The 18,713-nt window shown below is 41.4% G+C and overlaps 1 protein-coding gene across 2 annotated transcripts in view; it reads right to left on the minus strand.

Annotated features, from left to right (window-relative positions):
• UBTD2 (ubiquitin domain containing 2) overlaps positions 1-18,713 on the minus strand; it is a 60,925-nt gene that overhangs the window by 14,151 nt on the left and 28,061 nt on the right. For both annotated transcript variants that reach the window (XM_027979989.2, XM_060400309.1), the window contains one exon: positions 4,043-4,279. In XM_027979989.2, coding sequence (XP_027835790.1) covers positions 4,043-4,279 — 237 coding nt within the window. The remainder of the gene's footprint in view (positions 1-4,042; positions 4,280-18,713) is intronic.

Below are 18,713 nucleotides of genomic sequence, written 5' to 3' on the forward strand. Positions count from 1 at the left end.
TACAATTCATATTTTATAGATGAGAGGACTGAAGCTTACAGAAGTGATTTGCCCAAAGGCACATAGCTATACAGTAAAGATAAGAAATAAGGCTAGGTCTCATACCAAAGCCTGAGCCACACAAGAGCTAAAGCCGATGCAATATTTTAAACTCAGAATATGAAGTACTGAATACTTTAAGATTTTAGGGTTTAACACAACAAAACATGTCAAAGATAAAATTTCAATTACATAATTACATCTAAAAGATGGAAGGGATCTCACCATACCACTAAGGAGGTCTAGGTAAAAACATGTAACTAAGGTTTTAGAAAAGGAGAGGAACCAGAGATCAAATTGCCAACGTCCGCTGGATCATCAAAGAAGCAAAAGAGTTCCAGAAAAACATCTATTTCTGCTTTATTGACTATGCCAAAGCCTTTGACTGTGTGGATCACAATAAACTGTGGAAAATTCTGAAAGAGACGAGAATACCAGACCACCTGACCTGCCTCTTGAGAAACCTATATGCAGGGTCAGGAAGCAACAGTTAGAACTGGACATGGAACAACAGACTGGTTCCAAATAGGAAAAGGAGTACGTCATGGCTGTATATTGTCACTCTGCTAATTTAACTTATATGCAGAGGACGTCATGAGAAACACTGGGCTGGAAGAAGCACAAGCTGGAATCAAGATTGCTGGGAGAAGTATCAATAACCTCAGATATGCAGATGACACCACCCTTATGGCAGAAAGTGAAGAAAAACTAAAGAGCCTCTTGATGAAAGTGAAACAGCAAAGTGAAAAAGTTGGCTTAAAGCTCAACATTCAAAAAACGAAGATTATGGCATCCAGTCCATCACTTCATGGGAAATAGATGGGGAAACAGTGGAAACAGTGTCAGACTTTATTTTTCTGGGCTCCAAAATCACTGCGGGTGGTGATTGCAGCCATGAAATTAAAAGATGCTTACTTCTTGGAAGGAAAGTTATGACCAACCTAGATAGCATATTGAAAAGCAGAGACATTACTTTGCCAACAAAGGTCTGTCTAGTCAAGGCTATGGTTTTTCCAGTGGTCACGTATGGATGTGAGTTGGACTAAAAAGAAAGCTGAGCGCCAAAGAATTGATGCTTTTGAAGTGTGGTGTTGGAGAAGACTCTTGAGAGTCCCTTAGACTGCAAGGAGATCCAACCAATCCATCCTAAAGGAGATCAGTCCTAGGTGTTCATTGGAAGGACTGATTTTGAAGCTGAAACTCCAATACTTTGGCCACCTCATGCGAAGAGCTGACTCATTGGAAAAGACCCTGATGCTGGGAGGGATTGAGGGCAGGAAGAGAAGAGGACGACCGAGGATGAGATGGTTGGATGGCATCACTGACTCAATGGACATGGGTTTGAGTGAACTCTGGGAGTTGATGATGGACAGGGAGGCCTGGCGTGCTGCGGTTCACAGGGTTGCAAAGAGTCGGACACGACTGAGCAACTGAACTGAACTGAAGTAGCTAAGCTATAAACTGATGGTGAGTTAGAGCATATGACAAAACATAATTTAAAAGTTCATTCAAGAAACATCATTGGTATGTTTCAGATATGAAGAAGGGAAATTAATCAAGGGTACCAATGATAGTAATACACAGGAAGTTATTATAGAACTTTCAAACAGAAAGCTTGAGAAAGTCTACTTGATTCTTTCATGCTAAAACAGAAAATATTCCTTAACATAGAGGAGAAGAGTAGAAGCTCATCTAATATTCTCCAATTTCCAAGAATAATTCTCCTTATTCTGTCAGTTGCTGGAGCTGCCAGGAACATCTCTCTTCAGTTCACATAGATAAAAGCAGACGTGGGAGACTTGAGTTTTTAGAGATTGAGCCCATATGTGTAGGCCCCGTTTTAAATTAAACAGAGCTATGATGCCTCCATGAACTGTAAACAAGGCCACAATTTATTGAACGAAAGCAGATTTTCCTATAGGTAACTATGATAAGCACAAAGCAAGGAAGTTAAAGTTCTAAGGTTTTGGGTCCTGAGCTTCTAAATTAAGACAATCACAGATAACCACCACCCCCAACTCCACTTGTAGGCCTTAGAAATACAAATATATTCTTCTTTAAATAGAAGATAAAGGGCTTCCCTGATAACTCAGTTGGTAAATAATCTGCCTGCAATCCAAGAGACCACGGTTTGACTCCTGGGTTGGGAGGATCTGCTGGAGAAGGGATAGGCTAACCAGTCCAGTATTTTTGGGCTTCCCTTGTGGCTCAGCTGATAAAGAATTCGCCTGCAATGTGGGAGATCTGGGTTCAATCCTTGGGTTGGGAAGATCCCCTGCAGAAGGGAAAGGCTACCCACTCCAGTATTCTGGCCTGGAGAATTCCATGAACTATATAGTCCATGGGGCCACAAAGAGTCGGACATGACTGAGCAACTTTCATTCACTCACTCACAAGCATTAAAAAGAGAAGGATGATAAGACTAATTATACAGGAAAGCCCTTCCCTTGTATTATATAAAGATAGTATCTGAAGACAAACTATAGGACTAAAGAAAGCAATGGAGCAAAATGATGTGTACTTCAGTCACATACGAGGTAAAGAATTCAGAGATTATCCATGAAAATAGCAACTTAAGAGTCACACTAAAATAGCATTCTGTTATAAATTTTTCAAAAGTGGAAGGGATCCTTTTTATACCTGTGTAGAAAAAGTGATCTATATATAGTGGGTGCCAAAGTTACTAACCCAAGCCCATGCTAATAAGCTTTCATGAATAAAAGAATACGATAGCTAGGGAATATATATTTTTTAAGTTTCTTAGACATACAATTAATTCAAAAAAATTAATGGAGATTTGGAAAACTGTGAAGGTACTAAGTTGAACATCCTTTATTTGACAAAGAATCAAAGGACAAAAAGCAGATAATTAAAGCACTGCTCCTTTCAAAATGTAGACAAATAAAGGAAGATACTGATCCATAGTTGTGTTTCTTTTCAGATTATATGAATCTTTTCCCTTTTACTAAAGATCACAGGGAGGTGAGGGAGGGGAGAAAAAACAGGGAAGACACTGAAAAAGAAGCAACCAATAAAAGTATAACCCCCCCCCCAAAAAGAAAACTACACAAAAGATTATATAGGAGCAAGAGAGACAACTTAGAAAAATATTAATTTGAAAAAGTGACGAGAAAAATTTATAAATACAGTAAACAACAGAACAAGATTATAATATAAAATTAATATCTAAATCTTATATAGCATGAAATCTGTTTCTAATCCAGGAGACTAAATATGAGGATATGCATGTCTCCAGGATATATGTGTCCCTGGAAACATTCAAAGCTTATGGTGGTTCTTAGAGCCACATTCCTAAGCAAAGGAGAGAGGTTTCTAATAATGCTCAGGGATGCAATCATAGAACTGTCCTTAACAACATGTGAGACTCACTTCCAAGTTTAGAGTTGCTCATTATGCTGAAAACAGGTCTTGATGAAGAAGGGTAACGACTGAAGGTGAGTTCACTGGCTCTCCACGGCTTCTGAGATGCAACCTGAGATTACTTCTCTAGATAGTGTAGGCAGGAAATCAGTGAAGTAGAACCTCCACAAGACTGGGGCAGAGGGAGCCTTGATGCAGAGCTAGATTATATGGAAGTTAGAAAACACAGGTTTAGGGACTTCCTTGGTGGTCCAGTGGCTAAGACTCCACACTCCCAATGGAGGGGGCCCGGGTTAGATCCCTGATCAGGAATCAAGATCCCACATGCCACAACTAAAAGATTCTGCATGCCACAGCTAAGTGCCGCTAAATAAATAAATAATAGATATATATAAAAAAGAAAATACAGGTTTATTGAGTGTTCTTTCTTGAGACCAACACACACACACACACACCACCTATCTCCACCTAAAAGAAGCAAAGAGGAATGTTCCTCTTCACGATACTGAAGAAAAAAACAGGATAACGCATAGTAGGAGAATGAACACTTTGCACTTGGCTTCTCGCCATTAGAAAGGAGCTGGTGATGCTCTGCTCTGTTCTGGAAGAGGAGCGAACCTACCATGCGGTAATGTTATGTTTGCACCATCAATGATTGCTTGTGCCAGTTCGTGATCGTTGCTTTCGAAAGCATGTGCTGCAGCCTTCAAGGCATCCCAAATCTCTTTACGGCCTTCAAAAGCTGGTGCGGTATCCCAAAATTCATCTCTCTTGCTGCGCAGCTGTCCATCTGTCATGGGGTAATCGCTTTTCCATTTAGGTTTCTCCTTTTTCAAAGGCTGGTTACGACCTAAAGCAACTGAAGAAAAATAAAAGGCTGACATCAAAACCAAAATTTATAAAAGATTTATTAATAGTTATCTGGTCATTCTTCTTTGATTCTTTCATCAAAATTGTAGCTAGAAGCTGGCCTACTAGCTAATTCTTACATTCCAAAATTCCTCTAACCTATTTTAGATCTACAAGAGCAACTGGAGACATTAGGTGGTTCTATTCAAATCTTCCAGGGCAAGTTAGTACCTCTTTTTCATTTAGTCTGTCTCCTCCAAAGGAGGATTTTTAAAATTACCTAGAGAAACAGTAGTAAGTGTTCATCAGTCAGTAGTGGCAGGATTTGAAAGGAGTCAAAGGAGGGGCTTGCCTGGTGGTCCAGTAGCTAAGACTCCGTGCTCCTAATGCACGGGGCCTGGGTTTGATCCTGGGCAGGGAACTAGATCCTGCATGCTCCAACTAAGTTCACATGTCGCAACTAAAGATACTGCACGTGGCAACTAAAAAGACCCTGTGTGCAGCAACTAAGACTTGGTGTAGCCAAAAAACATTTAAAAGTTAAAATAAAAAAATAACAAGTTAAGGGATGCCATAACAGAGGTGAGATTCTAGGGGAAACCAAATGACAGCAGCGGCCTGAATCTCAGGATCCTATGAAGCCAGAGAGCAGGAACTGAGAAATCTCGCAGAGGGAAAGACCGCTCTGCGGCGTCCAAAGGAAGGACAGCCGAGCCACGAGCCCCACGAGGAAGCCTGACCTAGGAAAGCTTCCTCTAGTAGCCTGTTCTGGACTTGAGTCTAGGAACTGTGAACACCTTTCTCTGAGACTCAAATACTGAAGCTAATTTAGAAAGGGATGAGGGAGAGAGGTAGGCAGTGCTTTACTTTCTGGAGGGACGAGGGCTGAACCAGCGATCCTTGATACTGCGCCAAGGGAGAAAGTCCCCACTAGGAGAAGAACGACAACACCCCAGTTTCAGCTCAAGAGGAGAAGAAAACAGAGGGGAAGAGTCCAGTCCTTCTTCTGCTCTCAGGGGCAGCCTGGCTCCTTGGAGAAAAGCACTGGTGCTGCCACAGTGCCAGAGTGAGCCTGAAGCAGCGTCTTTACACCAGAAACTTACCCGGCATATGATCACTGATCGCAAACTGACATACAGACACTCTTATCTTAGACAGTGCCATAGCTGAGAAGCTGTTAAACAGATGGAGCAACAGGTGAAAAGAAAACTGAGGCTCCATGGAGTACTGGGTGAGAGTGGGTTTGAAATAAATGACAGAGGGTAGGAAGCAGAGGGTGTATGTCAAAATTCAATGTTCTATATTTAATTACAGGAAGACTAATAATTTAAAAGACATTACTCTCAACATGATTCTAAAGAATCCCAGAAATTAACCACTCCCTCACTGGCCCAGGGCCAAATGAAATTTGGGTTATGCATAAAAGAAATAAAACGACTCTAGCCCCTAGGCAATCTCTACGTCCTATACCAGGCTATATTCCCAGATGACAGAACCATTTCTTGCTGCAAAATGTCCCTTGTTTGACACTGGGACTGAATCACGATCTCTCTTCACCCTATCTGGCCACTGTACCCCAAAGCAGCACATCAGGTCTCGCGGTCCCCTCTTCAGAGTAGCATACTGTGCCAGTGCCAGCTGTTTTCCTTTAAAACATTCAGTATTTTCGTTTTTAATTTTTAAATTGAAGGATAACTGCTTTCCAGAATTTTGTGGCTTTCTGTCATACACCAACAAGAATCAGCATAGGTACACCCATGTCCCCGCCTCCAGCCCCCGACCCTTCAGCCTGTCACAGAAGCCCTGTTTGACTTCCCTGAATCACACAGCAAATTCCCACTGGTTATCTGTTTTACACATGGTACTATAAATTTCTGTTAACTCTCTCCATACATCTCCCCTTCTCCCTCTCCCCTCCCCCCATGTCTATAGGTCAGTTCTCTATGTCTGTTTCTCCTTTGCCGCCCTGACAGTAAATTCACCAGTGCCATCTCTTTAGATTCCATATATATGAAAACACTCAGTATTTTGACCCATTGTATTATTTGGCCCTCTAATCTGTCTTAGTGAGATGCAAACCAGTTGAGTTCTGAAAGAGTGTGTACAGAAGAAGGAAAACTGTCTATTAAGTGGCAGAACTGAATAGAGAACCCGTCTCCTTACTCAGTGAACGAGTATTTACTGAGTGTCCACTAAGGATAACACTATATATGTTATATCAGGTGTTCATATCAGATTCAATTCAAATGTGAGAAACATAATCTATACTATTGACTTTTCCCTGTATCTTCTCAATAATACAGACAGATGCAGATTAAGCATTATTCCCCAAAAGGTGTTCAGAATATGTCAGATAATTACACTCCACCCCCGAATGATTCCACAACAAGGTCAAATTGAAGATAAATTTTATTTTCTGCTCCATTAACCTTGAGATGAGTCAGAAACAGTTTAGAGACAACACTATTAGTGTACTGAGCAGAGAGTGGAAGACAGGGCATCACAGATATCTAACTCAATGCTCAAATAAACACTGATTTGAGTAAAGTTTCACGTCTACTTGAATAGTTCCAGAGAACTGTCTAATATCATATGTATTCAACGTACCAGAGGGAAAGTCGGTATAACTCTGTCACTGTGAGAGAACAGCAAGGCAAAGCTAAAACCAAAAAACCTGCACAATCTCGGTGCTTCAATGAAGGAAACCAAAAGGCTCTAAAAGAGAGGAACTCAACAGGAAAACTATCTTGTAATAAAGGTGGGAAACAGTTTGCAAAAAGTAAAATGCCTTCCTTACAAATATAGGGCTTTATCTTACCTCCCCCTATCTGTAGAAGACATACAAATAAAGTCAAATAAAAAGGACAGATGATACATTATGCTGCTTAGGGATAATCACTATTGTAAGTGCATTTTCAAATCTATGCTGTCAACAGTTTCAAAGTAATTACTTTAGGCAAAAGTAAATCATAGAAAATAAATGCTTGTGATATATAAGTAAAGTTTACTTTTATTTCCATCTAGGTCTCGGCTTTTCCTATATCTCAAACGTAAGTAATAATATCTGCCTATCAAATGTCCACTTATAACACAGAAATCGACCTAGCAACTAAGTATGTTTGCACCAAGTCAACCATTCTCAATTATTAAGAAATAAGACATCAAATGTATATATTCAATCAGATTACATTTTATGCTTTGAACCTTTCAGATTTATCTTGTTCCCACACCTTCACACTCCTGATGCCGAGAGAGACGCGCAGTGTCAGTTTCAGGATCTGGAACTAGGCACTACGCTCCAACAATGCACTCAAAGACAGGAAACAACTTATTCCCCAGATCTCTGTTTCTGAACCTTTAAATTGTAGGCAACCAATGATACTAAGTTTATTTAGTCCCATGGTTTAACATACAAGATGCCAAAGATTAATAAGGAAATCTAATTTTTTAAAAATCTAGGTTATTTTAGGAAACATCCTTTTTTCCCTATCATTGCACATTTACTTTCAAAATTTTGCCAAAAACTCACCCTCTTAGCAGCCTCCTGATCCACTCCTTATCTTTCCTCACAACCTTTCAACATTTCTTCCCACGATGTGACAAATAGATCTAACATGTAAAAAAACCCAAGAAAGATTTGCTTCTTAGAGCTAAACAGCAATATAATCGTAAATATTTTTACCCCACAACTGAATGCATTTTGCAACTCATCTGGATACTTTATTGGCAAAAAACAATGACATCCAGGGTGAAATATGTTTATAATTGTTTGCCTGCTTTTGGTTCCTCTCTGGAAACTGATTTAATATTGGGACTCTTCAGATAAAAGAAGGAGAGGCCATAAAGCACAGGTACTGTAGATATCAAGATATGACTCAAGAAATAATAGCCTTAAAGGCTGTAAACCTAAAGAATCAGTTTTCCTAGCACAACAGCCTGAGGGAAAAAACTGAATATTTAAAAAGATCACCATCAAAGGGAAAAATGTTGTTTAAAAGAATTCTGAAGACTTTAAAGCAGTATGGAATAGAACTAGGATAATGTACCTATTTTAGATTGATTAGTCTTAACCTCATGATAATGAAGGAAATTTTCCCCTCACTTCAAGAATTAAGAATAGAGCCTACAGAACCTTCGGTTACAGACTGTGCTAGCCTAAGAGGACAGTTGCAAAATATTTTATTCTCATTTAAATTTAGAATACTCTATATATATACACACATACACACACACATATACTCCCTAAAGCAACTAACTGCCAAAATAAAAACAGGGATATGGGGCTTAAAATGCCTAAAATAAGAGCGCCAACAGTCAACATCATACCCGTATCTGCTCTACTGTCTTGAGGATTTAAGAGAGCTCAGATGGTATAAGCCCAGCTTACTATTACTATCTGACAGAAAACCTAACAAGGATAAATACACTGCTGAGGGTCAAAAAGAGCTAAGACTAGAAGCCAGGTGACTAGATGCAAAGGCCGGAGCCCTCTTCTCATTACAGCACTCCGTGTCCTAGCAGAGCTGACAAGTCTGCTTGCTTTTACAGAAGCACCAAATCAATTATGAAGGTTCACTCAAAATAAAGCATGTGTCAAGCTGTTTTTCTAGTAGCGTGCACCATCTTTTTCCAGCTTCACTATGACCAATGCAATGGCTCTGGCAGGACAAAGGAAAAGCTAGCCAAGAAAGCCCACCCCGCCACGAGAGAACCCCATAGGGGAAGAGGCAGCACAGCTCTCTGGCCCGTCAGTTTCAATTTACAAAGTATTCAGTCTCCATACAAGATCAGGCACTGAAGATCACACGCGTGCTTACTTCAGTAAGTTAGACACACCCCTTTCTATGCTGCAATTTTATAATAAATGAAAATGAGAACTTGGAGTATGTTTCTATCCTAAAAGTTTATAAAAATTAAGCATCTGGAGCATAATTTTAAAGGCATATATGATCATTTCTACTGTTTGAGCTACCTTTATTGAGGGGGGAAAATCAACATAATTATTGATTTATCAATCAAAAAATAGAGAAGTCTATCAGTCATATAGACTTCTCTGCACTGTTTCTCAGAGTTTAAGTCTCCTTACAACAGCCTGAGCACACAAATAGGCAAGAGGAAAGTCTAGTATAGTGAAAGTCGCTCAGTCGTGTCCAACTATTCGTGACCTCATGGACTATACAGTCCATGGAATTCTCCAGGCCAGAATACTGGAGTGGGCAGCCTTTCCCTTCTCTGGGGGGTCTTTCCGACCCAGGGATGGAACCCAGGTCTCCCGCATTGCAGGCGGATTCTTTACCAGCTGGGCCACCAGGCAAGCCCACAGGAAAGCCTAACTGCAACATGATGTTTCAAGGACTTTAAAAATGAATCATTAAAGACGTTGTAAACGCATACAACTAAATCTCTCTCTCACACACACACGCACACCTTTAAAAAGGGGCAACGTTACACAAAGTTGGGGAAACAATATGGTCACTTAACACCAGCACACTGTGCCTTTTACGTAACACTGAAACTTTCAGATGGCTCATTCTACTCGGGGAGGGGGATGGCTTCATCCAGCATTACATTCTTCAGGATGCAGGGCCTTCTCTTCCCTCACTTTATGGACAGTTTGGGGGAGGGAAGCAAGCACAAGTCAAGGATGCCCACAATGTCCACTACCATTTAACACTGCATTGAAGTGCTGGCCAACACAATCAGGCAAAACAAAACAGAAGCCTAAGGGCCAGAATGGAAGAAAACCACCTCTAATTGCAGATGATATGATGGTATGACTGGAAAACAGGAGAAAGTTGGCGCTAAAAAGAAACAGAAAGTAACATGGCAGCAGGACACAGAGTGCAGGCCTTCTTACATGCACAAAACGCCCAGCTGGGAGACGCAGTGGGCGAGAAGGCCCTGCTCATAACAGAAACATAAGATATAATACTAAAACGCAGGCCTTCTTACACGCACAAAACGCCCAGCTGGGAGACGCAGTGGGCGAGAAGGCCCTGCTCATAGCAGAAACATAAGATATAATACTAAAACGCAGGCCTTCTTACACGCACAAAACGTCCAGCCGGGAGAGGCGATGGGCGAGAAGGCCCTGCTCATAGCAGAAACATAAGATATAATACTAAAATGCAGGCCTTCTTACACGCACAAAACGCCCAGCTGGGAGACGCAACGGGCGAGAAGGCCCTGCTCATAACAGAAACACAATAGATATAAGATTTGGAATGCAACACCTCAGGAAAACTTTTAAAACTACTGAAAGATAGAAACAGACTTGAAACAATGAAAACAATCTCTTGTACTCGGACATCAACATTACAAAGATGTCAATCCTTCTCAAGTTAATTTCCACATTTAATACAATTCCAGTCAAAGTAATTTTTTAAACCCTTTTTCTGATACTAGATGAGTTGACTCTAAAACACATATGGAAAAACAAACGAGGAGGAACAGGTAAAAGAATCCTGAAAAATAAACACAAGTGAGCTAGTCCTATAAATATAAAGCACATTATAAAAGCATTACAATTAGATGCATGCAAAGCACATGACTACTTAGATCAATGGAACGGAATAAAGTTCAAAAAAGCCATGTATGCAATGAATATTTAGTATACGATAAACATTTTATCTTAAATCATTGGAGAAAAATGGGAATTTTAATAAATAGTGTCAGAACTGGACAGCTATTTACAAAAATATAAAATTGGGTCAATTATTTAAATTGCACACCAAAATAAACTCCACAGCAATCTACATGTAAAAATTAATACAAGTACTAGAAGAAAATGCAGATAAGTCTCTCTATAACCTAGGAATAGTGAATGCTTTTCAAAAGAAATGAAAAAAGACTGACAGATTTAATCTCACATCAATTTTTGCATGGGAGCAGGAAGAGTCAAACGCAAGTGACAAGCCTAGAGAAGATATCCGCAACTTTCTCTCACAAGAGGCTGATCTCCCTCCTAGTGAGAACTCTCAGAAATGAAGGAAAAAGGGAAAACTCTGTGACAGAAAACTGGGCAACAGATGTGGCCTTATATTTGAAAGGAAAACAGGAAATGACATACGAAAAAATTTCTAACCTCAGTTATGCCGCGTGCTTAGGCGCTCAGTCGTGTCCGACTCTCTGCGACCGCATGGGCTGCAGCCCACCAGGTTCCTCTGTCCATGGGATTCTCCAGGCAAGAATACTGGAGTGGGTTGCCATGCTTTCCTCCAGGGGATCTCCCCAACCCAGGGATGGAACGCAGGTCTCCTGAACTGTGGGCAGACCTTACCACCAGGGAAGCCCAAGAATACTGGAGGGGGCAGCCTATCCCTTCTCCAGTGGATCTTCTGACCCAGGGACTGAACCCAGGTCTCCTGAACTGTGGGCAGACTTTGCCACCAGGGAAGCCCAAGAATACTGGAGGGGACAGCCTATCCCTTCTCCAGTGGATCTTCTGACCCAGGAATCAAACCAGGATCTCCTGCATTGCAGACAGATTCTTTACTAGCTGAGCTGCCAGGGAAGACCCCCCCGAGCCTCAAATATAAGAGAAAGCAACATGAAAACTACGCTAGAATTATTTCTCTGGCTCTTAGAAAGGAAATAATCAGGAATCTGACAACACATTATGCTGCTGAGTTGTGCAGAAATAGACGTGCTTCTGCGCATGCTCAGAGTCTAAGACCCCATGGGATTGTCACCTAAAGGGTTCCTGGATGGAGGGGACTTCGACAACACCCAAAAAAAATCACTTATTCACTCACTCATTGAGCCAGCAACCCCGGTTTTATGATTCTACTTTCAAGATATACTTCCATAAATATGAAACATAAAAGGTTCTATCCTACAGGCTTATTTGTATTAGAGACAATCTAACAGATGTACTCTCATACATCCACACAATGAAGTACAAGGCGACTGCACAGAAAAAGGAAAAGCCCCATGAACTCAAATGGAGAGATCTCTAGAATATGTAAGTAAAAGCAAGACAGAGAACAGTACAGACAGACATTCTGTTTAGGAAATATATATACATGCATATGTGTGTGTGGTAGAAGCAACAGAGATAAGAGCAAGACTCTTTATATAGATTTGACTTTTGAAAAACTGTAAGCATTTTACATTCACAGAACAAAAGCAAACCAAAAACAGAAGCAGCAAACCCGAACACCGAACAGAGAAATGAATCTAAATGTATCATGTGTTTAGAGTACCATAAAAGAATACAGTGATCTCAAGCTCATTGTGAACATGATACCCTGACCATACATCTTTAGGGGGAGAAATCCTAAGGAACAAGAGACACACCCCAAAGGCGTCTCAAACCCTTGGGAGGTGTCATGCCATGCAGCGTGCGGAGTCTTAGTTTCCTGAAATCAGGCCCATGTCAGGGAAAGCCCAGAGTCCAGTCACTGGACCACCAGAGAATTCCCAAGACATCTTAACCTTTATTCCAGAGACTAAAGTAAACTAAGAATTAATGAAGAATACCAATTACTATAATTCTAAAACATATGATGCCTGCAGAATGAAGCAAGTAAGGAACAGTATTATCAATAGAAAGCAAGATTTTTTTTATTAAAGAGAAAATAAAATAGAAAAAACAGGTTAATTCTGAATTGGAAATACCAACAGGAACTTATGATTTAACAATAGAAAGTATTTGACAGTTCTGTTGACTAAAGTGACTTACAGACAAGGACAACCCAGTAACAACGAGCATACCTAGCTCCCAGACCTTGGTTTCGACACCATTCCCACTAAAAAGGCCCTAGGGCTATTTAGAGAAATGGCTAGCTCCATGGCCAAAGCTGGGAAAATTTAATGCAGAACTGGGACAGCTGGCTGTTGAGAAGGCAAGAGAGTCCTCAAAAAACTAGCATATTAATGAGATCATGTCAAAGGCACAAAGGAGAGGGTCTGAAGGAGACGACATCGGCGTCAGTTTTGGAGCATCAAGAATAGTGACTGCAGGACTTCCCTGGTGGTCCAGGGGCTAAGACTGCACTCCCAATGCAGAGGGCCCAGGTTCATCCCTGACCAGGGAACTAGATCCTACATGCCGCAACTCAGAGTTTCACACGCCACAACTGACACAGACGCCACAATGAAGCCCACAGGGCCACCATCAGACCCGGGGACTGCGCCAGTGAATGCCACACGAAGCCCACAGGGCACCCATCAGACCTGGGGACTGCCCCAGTGAATGCCACACGAAGCCCACAGGGCCACCATCAGACCCGGGGACTGCCCCAGTGAATGCCACACGAAGCCCACAGGGCCACCATCAGACCCGGGGACTGCCCCAGTGAATGCCACACGAAGACCACAGGGCACCCATCAGACCCGGGGACTGCCCCAGTGAATGCCACACGAAGACCACAGGGCACCCATCAGACCCGGGGACTGCCCCAGTGAATGCCACACGAAGCCCACAGGGCACCCATCAGACCCGGGGACTGCCCCAGTGAATGCCACACGAAGACCACAGGGCACCCATCAGACCCGGGGACTGCCCCAGTGAATGCCACACAAAGACCACAGGGCCACCATCAGACCCGGGGACTGCCCCAGTGAACGCCACACAAAGCCCACAGGGCCACCATCAGACCCGGGGACTGCCCCAGTGAATGCCACATGAAGACCACAGGGCCACCATCAGACCCGGGGACTGCCCCAGTGAATGCCACACGAAGCCCACAGGGCCACCATCAGACCCAGGGACTGCCCCAGTGAATGCCACACGAAGACCACAGGGCACCCATCAGACCCGGGGACTGCCCCAGTGAACGCCACACAAAGACCACAGGGCACCCATCAGACCCGGGGACTGCCCCAGTGAATGCCACACGAAGCCCACAGGGCCACCATCAGACCCAGGGACTGCCCCAGTGAATGCCACACGAAGCCCACAGGGCCACCATCAGACCCGGGGACTGCCCCAGTGAATGCCACACGAAGCCCACAGGGCACCCATCAGACCCAGGGACTGCCCCAGTGAATGCCACACGAAGACCACAGGGCCACCATCAGACCCGGGGACTGCCCCAGTGAATGCCACACAAAGACCACAGGGCCACCATCAGACCCGGGGACTGCCCCAGTGAATGCCACACGAAGACCACAGGGCCACCATCAGACCCGGGGACTGCCCCAGTGAATGCCACACGAAGCCCACAGGGCCACCATCAGACCCAGGGACTGCCCCAGTGAATGCCACACGAAGACCACAGGGCCACCATCAGACCCGGGGACTGCCCCAGTGAATGCCACACGAAGACCCGGTGCAGATAAAAAACAAACAAGCAGTTTTCAAACTGAAAGAGACTTTAAATCACTAAATCAGGGACTTCCCTGGCGGTCTAGTGGTTAAGACCCATGCTCCTGCCCCCACTTCCAGCGGAGGACATAGGTTCAATCCCTAGTCGGGGAACTAAGATCTTGCATTTTTTCGGCACAGCCCCAAAATAAAATAATTTTTTAAATATTGAGTAGATAAAAATTCTAATACTAACACTAAATGAGAAAAATAAGAGGAAAAAAAAGAGAAATACTAACTCAGTAAGTTAAAAAATCTTCAGACACTGCCAAACATTTCCTGGAGGGTAAAACTGTCCCCTGTTGAGAACCACTGGTCTACACCAGATGAGACCAAATATGAACTTTGGTTGGAACCCAGTATGGAAAAAAGCTATAAAAGACAATATGGGGCAACTAGATAAATCTAAATAAGGCTAGATAACAGATGTCATTAAGAAATTACTTTCAAATTTTCTTAGGAATGATATTATTATAATGACGCGGGAAAATAGTCTTATTCATAGAGTAGAGGCATGATGAAGTGTTCAGGAAGTGTTAAGTGTTATGAGGCCTACAACTTTCAGTTGGTTCAGCTATTAAAATGCAGAGTGTGCATGTCTATACCTACACACACATACGAAAGAGAAAAGTGTGTATACAGCAAGAAGCACTAAATTTACATGGGGAGTATATGTGTATTCATTATACTATTTTTTCATGTTTGGATATATTCACAATAAAAATTCAGGGGAAAAAACACAAACCCTGAAAAACAGAAAGACATGAATACAATATTCCAGGCAGTTCAGCTCTCACCCTGACATCACACTTTTTGGATGCTCCTCATTATGTTCACACAACTGTTGGAGTTCCCCATATTTTATTTTATTTATCTCAGGTTTTGTTTTACTTTACAATATTGTATTGGTTTTGCCATATACCCATATTTGATTTTAATCAAAGATACAGGAATTATATATTTAAGATGCTAAGTATATAATTCGGAAGCTGAATCCTTGCGCCCCAGTTTCAGAGTTCTATCAGGGCAAGGCTTTTAGGCACATGCCTAGTCCTCTTATACATTCCCATGTTCAGACTCCAACGCCTATCCCTGAGCACTGAACCTGGCTGGGACCATCTACCAAGCTCAAAAGCAACAGAAGCACCGAACAGTTATTTTCTTAAATTTTCGTCTATGGGTTAGTGCTTATTTAGAATAAAGAGTTATATGTAAAAGAACATTAAATAATAATGAGAGAGTCAACTTACCAGGAAATTACAGCAATAAATGTGTATGCACCTAACAACAGGACTTCAAAGAACATGAAGAAAAGACGGAATTAACGGAGACAGACCATACTGCAGTTACACTTAAACACATGAACAGTTTCTACTAGTAACAGACAGACCAAGGAGCCAGAAAATCAGCAAGAACACAGGAGACCTGAACATTATCAACAAACTGGAGTTAAATGACACTGTAGGACGTCCCACCCAACAGAGAGAGAACATACATTCCTGTCAAGCGCATATACAGACCACTCACCAACACAGATTACACAGAGCTTACAAGAGCAGAAGTCATACAAAGTGGGTTCTGTAACTACAATGAAATTAAATTAGAATCAGTAACATGAAGATACATGGAAAAATCCCCAAATAACTAGAGATTAAATAATACACATAAGTCATGAGTCAAAGGGAAATTAGAAAATAATTTCAACAGAGTGAAAATGAAAATACATCAATACTTTATGATGCTGCTAAAACATACTGCTTGGATGAAAAATTAGAGTATTAACATGTTTCTATCAGAAAAGTCTCAAATCAATGAAGCAGGCTTCCACCTTAAGACTAAAAGGACAAATTAAACTCAGTAACTTTAAGAAAGAAAAGAATAAAAAGCAAAATCCAAAGAAACTGAAAACAGAAAAATATAGAAAAATCATAAAAGCAAAACTGATAAACCTCTCAGGCTGATCAAGAAAAAAAGAAGACAAATACTACCAACATCAGGAATGAAAGAGATCATGTCACTATAGACTCAGCAGACATTAAAGGGATAATAAAGGAATATCCATTCATGAAGAAAAGGATAATTTGGTTAGCTCTCTATATACTGTCTATATGATAAAGATACTACATTTATTTTTCTTTAAAAACCCCCAACAAGAAAATTTCAGGTTCAAATGGTTTCATTACTGAATTCTATCAATATACAAGGAAGAGATGATACTAATTATTCAAAATAACTTTCAGGAAACAAAAGAGCTCAGGAGGATTTCCCTAGTGATGTAGTGGATGAGAATCCACCTGCCAATGCAGGGACACAGGTTCGATCCCTGGTCTGGGAAGATCTGACATGCATGGAGCAACTAAGCCCGTGCACCACAACTGCTGAGCCTGTGTGTCCCAGGGCCCATACACCACAACTGCTGAGCCTGCATGCTGCAACCACTGAAGCTCGGGAGCCTAGGGCCTGTGCTCAGCCACAGGAGGAGCTGCTGCAATGAGAAGCCCACACCTGGTAACAAAGATCCAGAGCAGCCAAAACCAAAGTAAATAATTTATTTTAAAAACAGAAGGAAACACAGTCTAATTTATGAGATCTAAACTTCACTGATAACAAAGCCAGACAAATGTAAGAAAATTATCACTATCAACAAAACCAAAAGTACTGTAGACACAGAGATGACATAAAGACCTTATCAGTCATAACAGGGCTCAAAGAATTCATCATCTACATACCTGTACTAAAAGAAACATCAGAAAGTCTTTGGGCAGAAATAAAATGATAACAGATGGAAACTTTAATCTACATAAAGGAATAGAGAACACCAGAAATGGATAACTACATGGATAAAAATAAAAGACATTTAAAATTATTATTCATATCTTATTATGAGTGATATCATCGGAAAAGGCAGAGTAAGGACTTCCAAAAATCTTCTTCTCCATTAATGCAATGAGAACATTGGCAATAACTCAAACTTAAGTACTCTGGAAACTAACCAAAGACTTGCAACAATCCAGGGAACATTTATTTTTCTTATTCAAGGAAAATAGCTACTATATGTGGTGTTTTAGCATGTATTGTACCCATCCCCCTCTCCCCAGCTCAGGGGTAGCCTTGAAAACCAACAGATAGCAATTACAGTGAAAGCCACAGGAGGGGGCAAAACAGGGTTGGCATGCATTAAAAGCCCCATTTGTACAGAACTGTCATTTTTTGGCCTATCTGAAAGTTCTTGTCCTTATTTGACCTGACGTAAGAGATAACCCAGTATGAACACTCTTTTCCTGGGTGCATTTGTCAAAAACAATCAGCAGCAATTGGCTTAACAGTGAACTTGCATGGGGCAGTGAAGAATTTGGAACGAGAAACTAATCAAAGCTGGGGAATGAGATGTCCAGAAAATCTGACATCTTACTGTGAATCTAAAAGGGTACATATATGCATGTAACTGTGTACATACAGGGCTGAGCACACGTTCAGGAAATATCTGAAAAGGTCCTAGGCTCTCACTCCTGACCGATATTGAGGCTCTGAGTACATAGGAAGTAGGAGTTAAGGAAACTGCCTGAGTTTTGAAAGCAAGCCCTAATATGAACACAGAGCCACTTAGCAAAGAACAAGGGACTGACTTGTTCTAGACTACTAAGGAAATCTGTCCAGTCATTAGCTCACCACTAAGCTCATTAAGCAGATCTCAGTGGCTACACCTAACAGAGAATATAAACTTTACAGAATAAGTTCAAGGAAAGTCAGTAAACAAAAGGCAACAACAATAACAAACCCTAAGGGAGACGGGAGACTCTGATTTCCAGGGTTGCCAAATATTAAATGTCCAAAATTTATTAGGCATGCAAATAAACAAGAAAGCATCGCCCACACACAACGGGAAAAAAAGCAAATAAAAACTGTCACTGAGGACGCCCAGACATTGGACTTACTAGGCAAAAAATTTAAATCAGATAGTTTAAATATGTTCAAAAACCTGTACGAAACTGCATGGAAATAACTAAAGCAATGAGAATTATGTTCCAATAAAAAGAAATTATTTTTAAAATTGTGGAATTGAAAAAACAAACGCAAAATTCACTAGAAAGGTTCCATAGTGTATCTGAACAGGCAGAAGGAAGAATCAGTGAAC

Source organism: Ovis aries, chromosome 16, assembly GCF_016772045.2.
Source record: "Ovis aries strain OAR_USU_Benz2616 breed Rambouillet chromosome 16, ARS-UI_Ramb_v3.0, whole genome shotgun sequence".
NCBI lineage: Eukaryota > Metazoa > Chordata > Mammalia > Artiodactyla > Bovidae > Ovis > Ovis aries.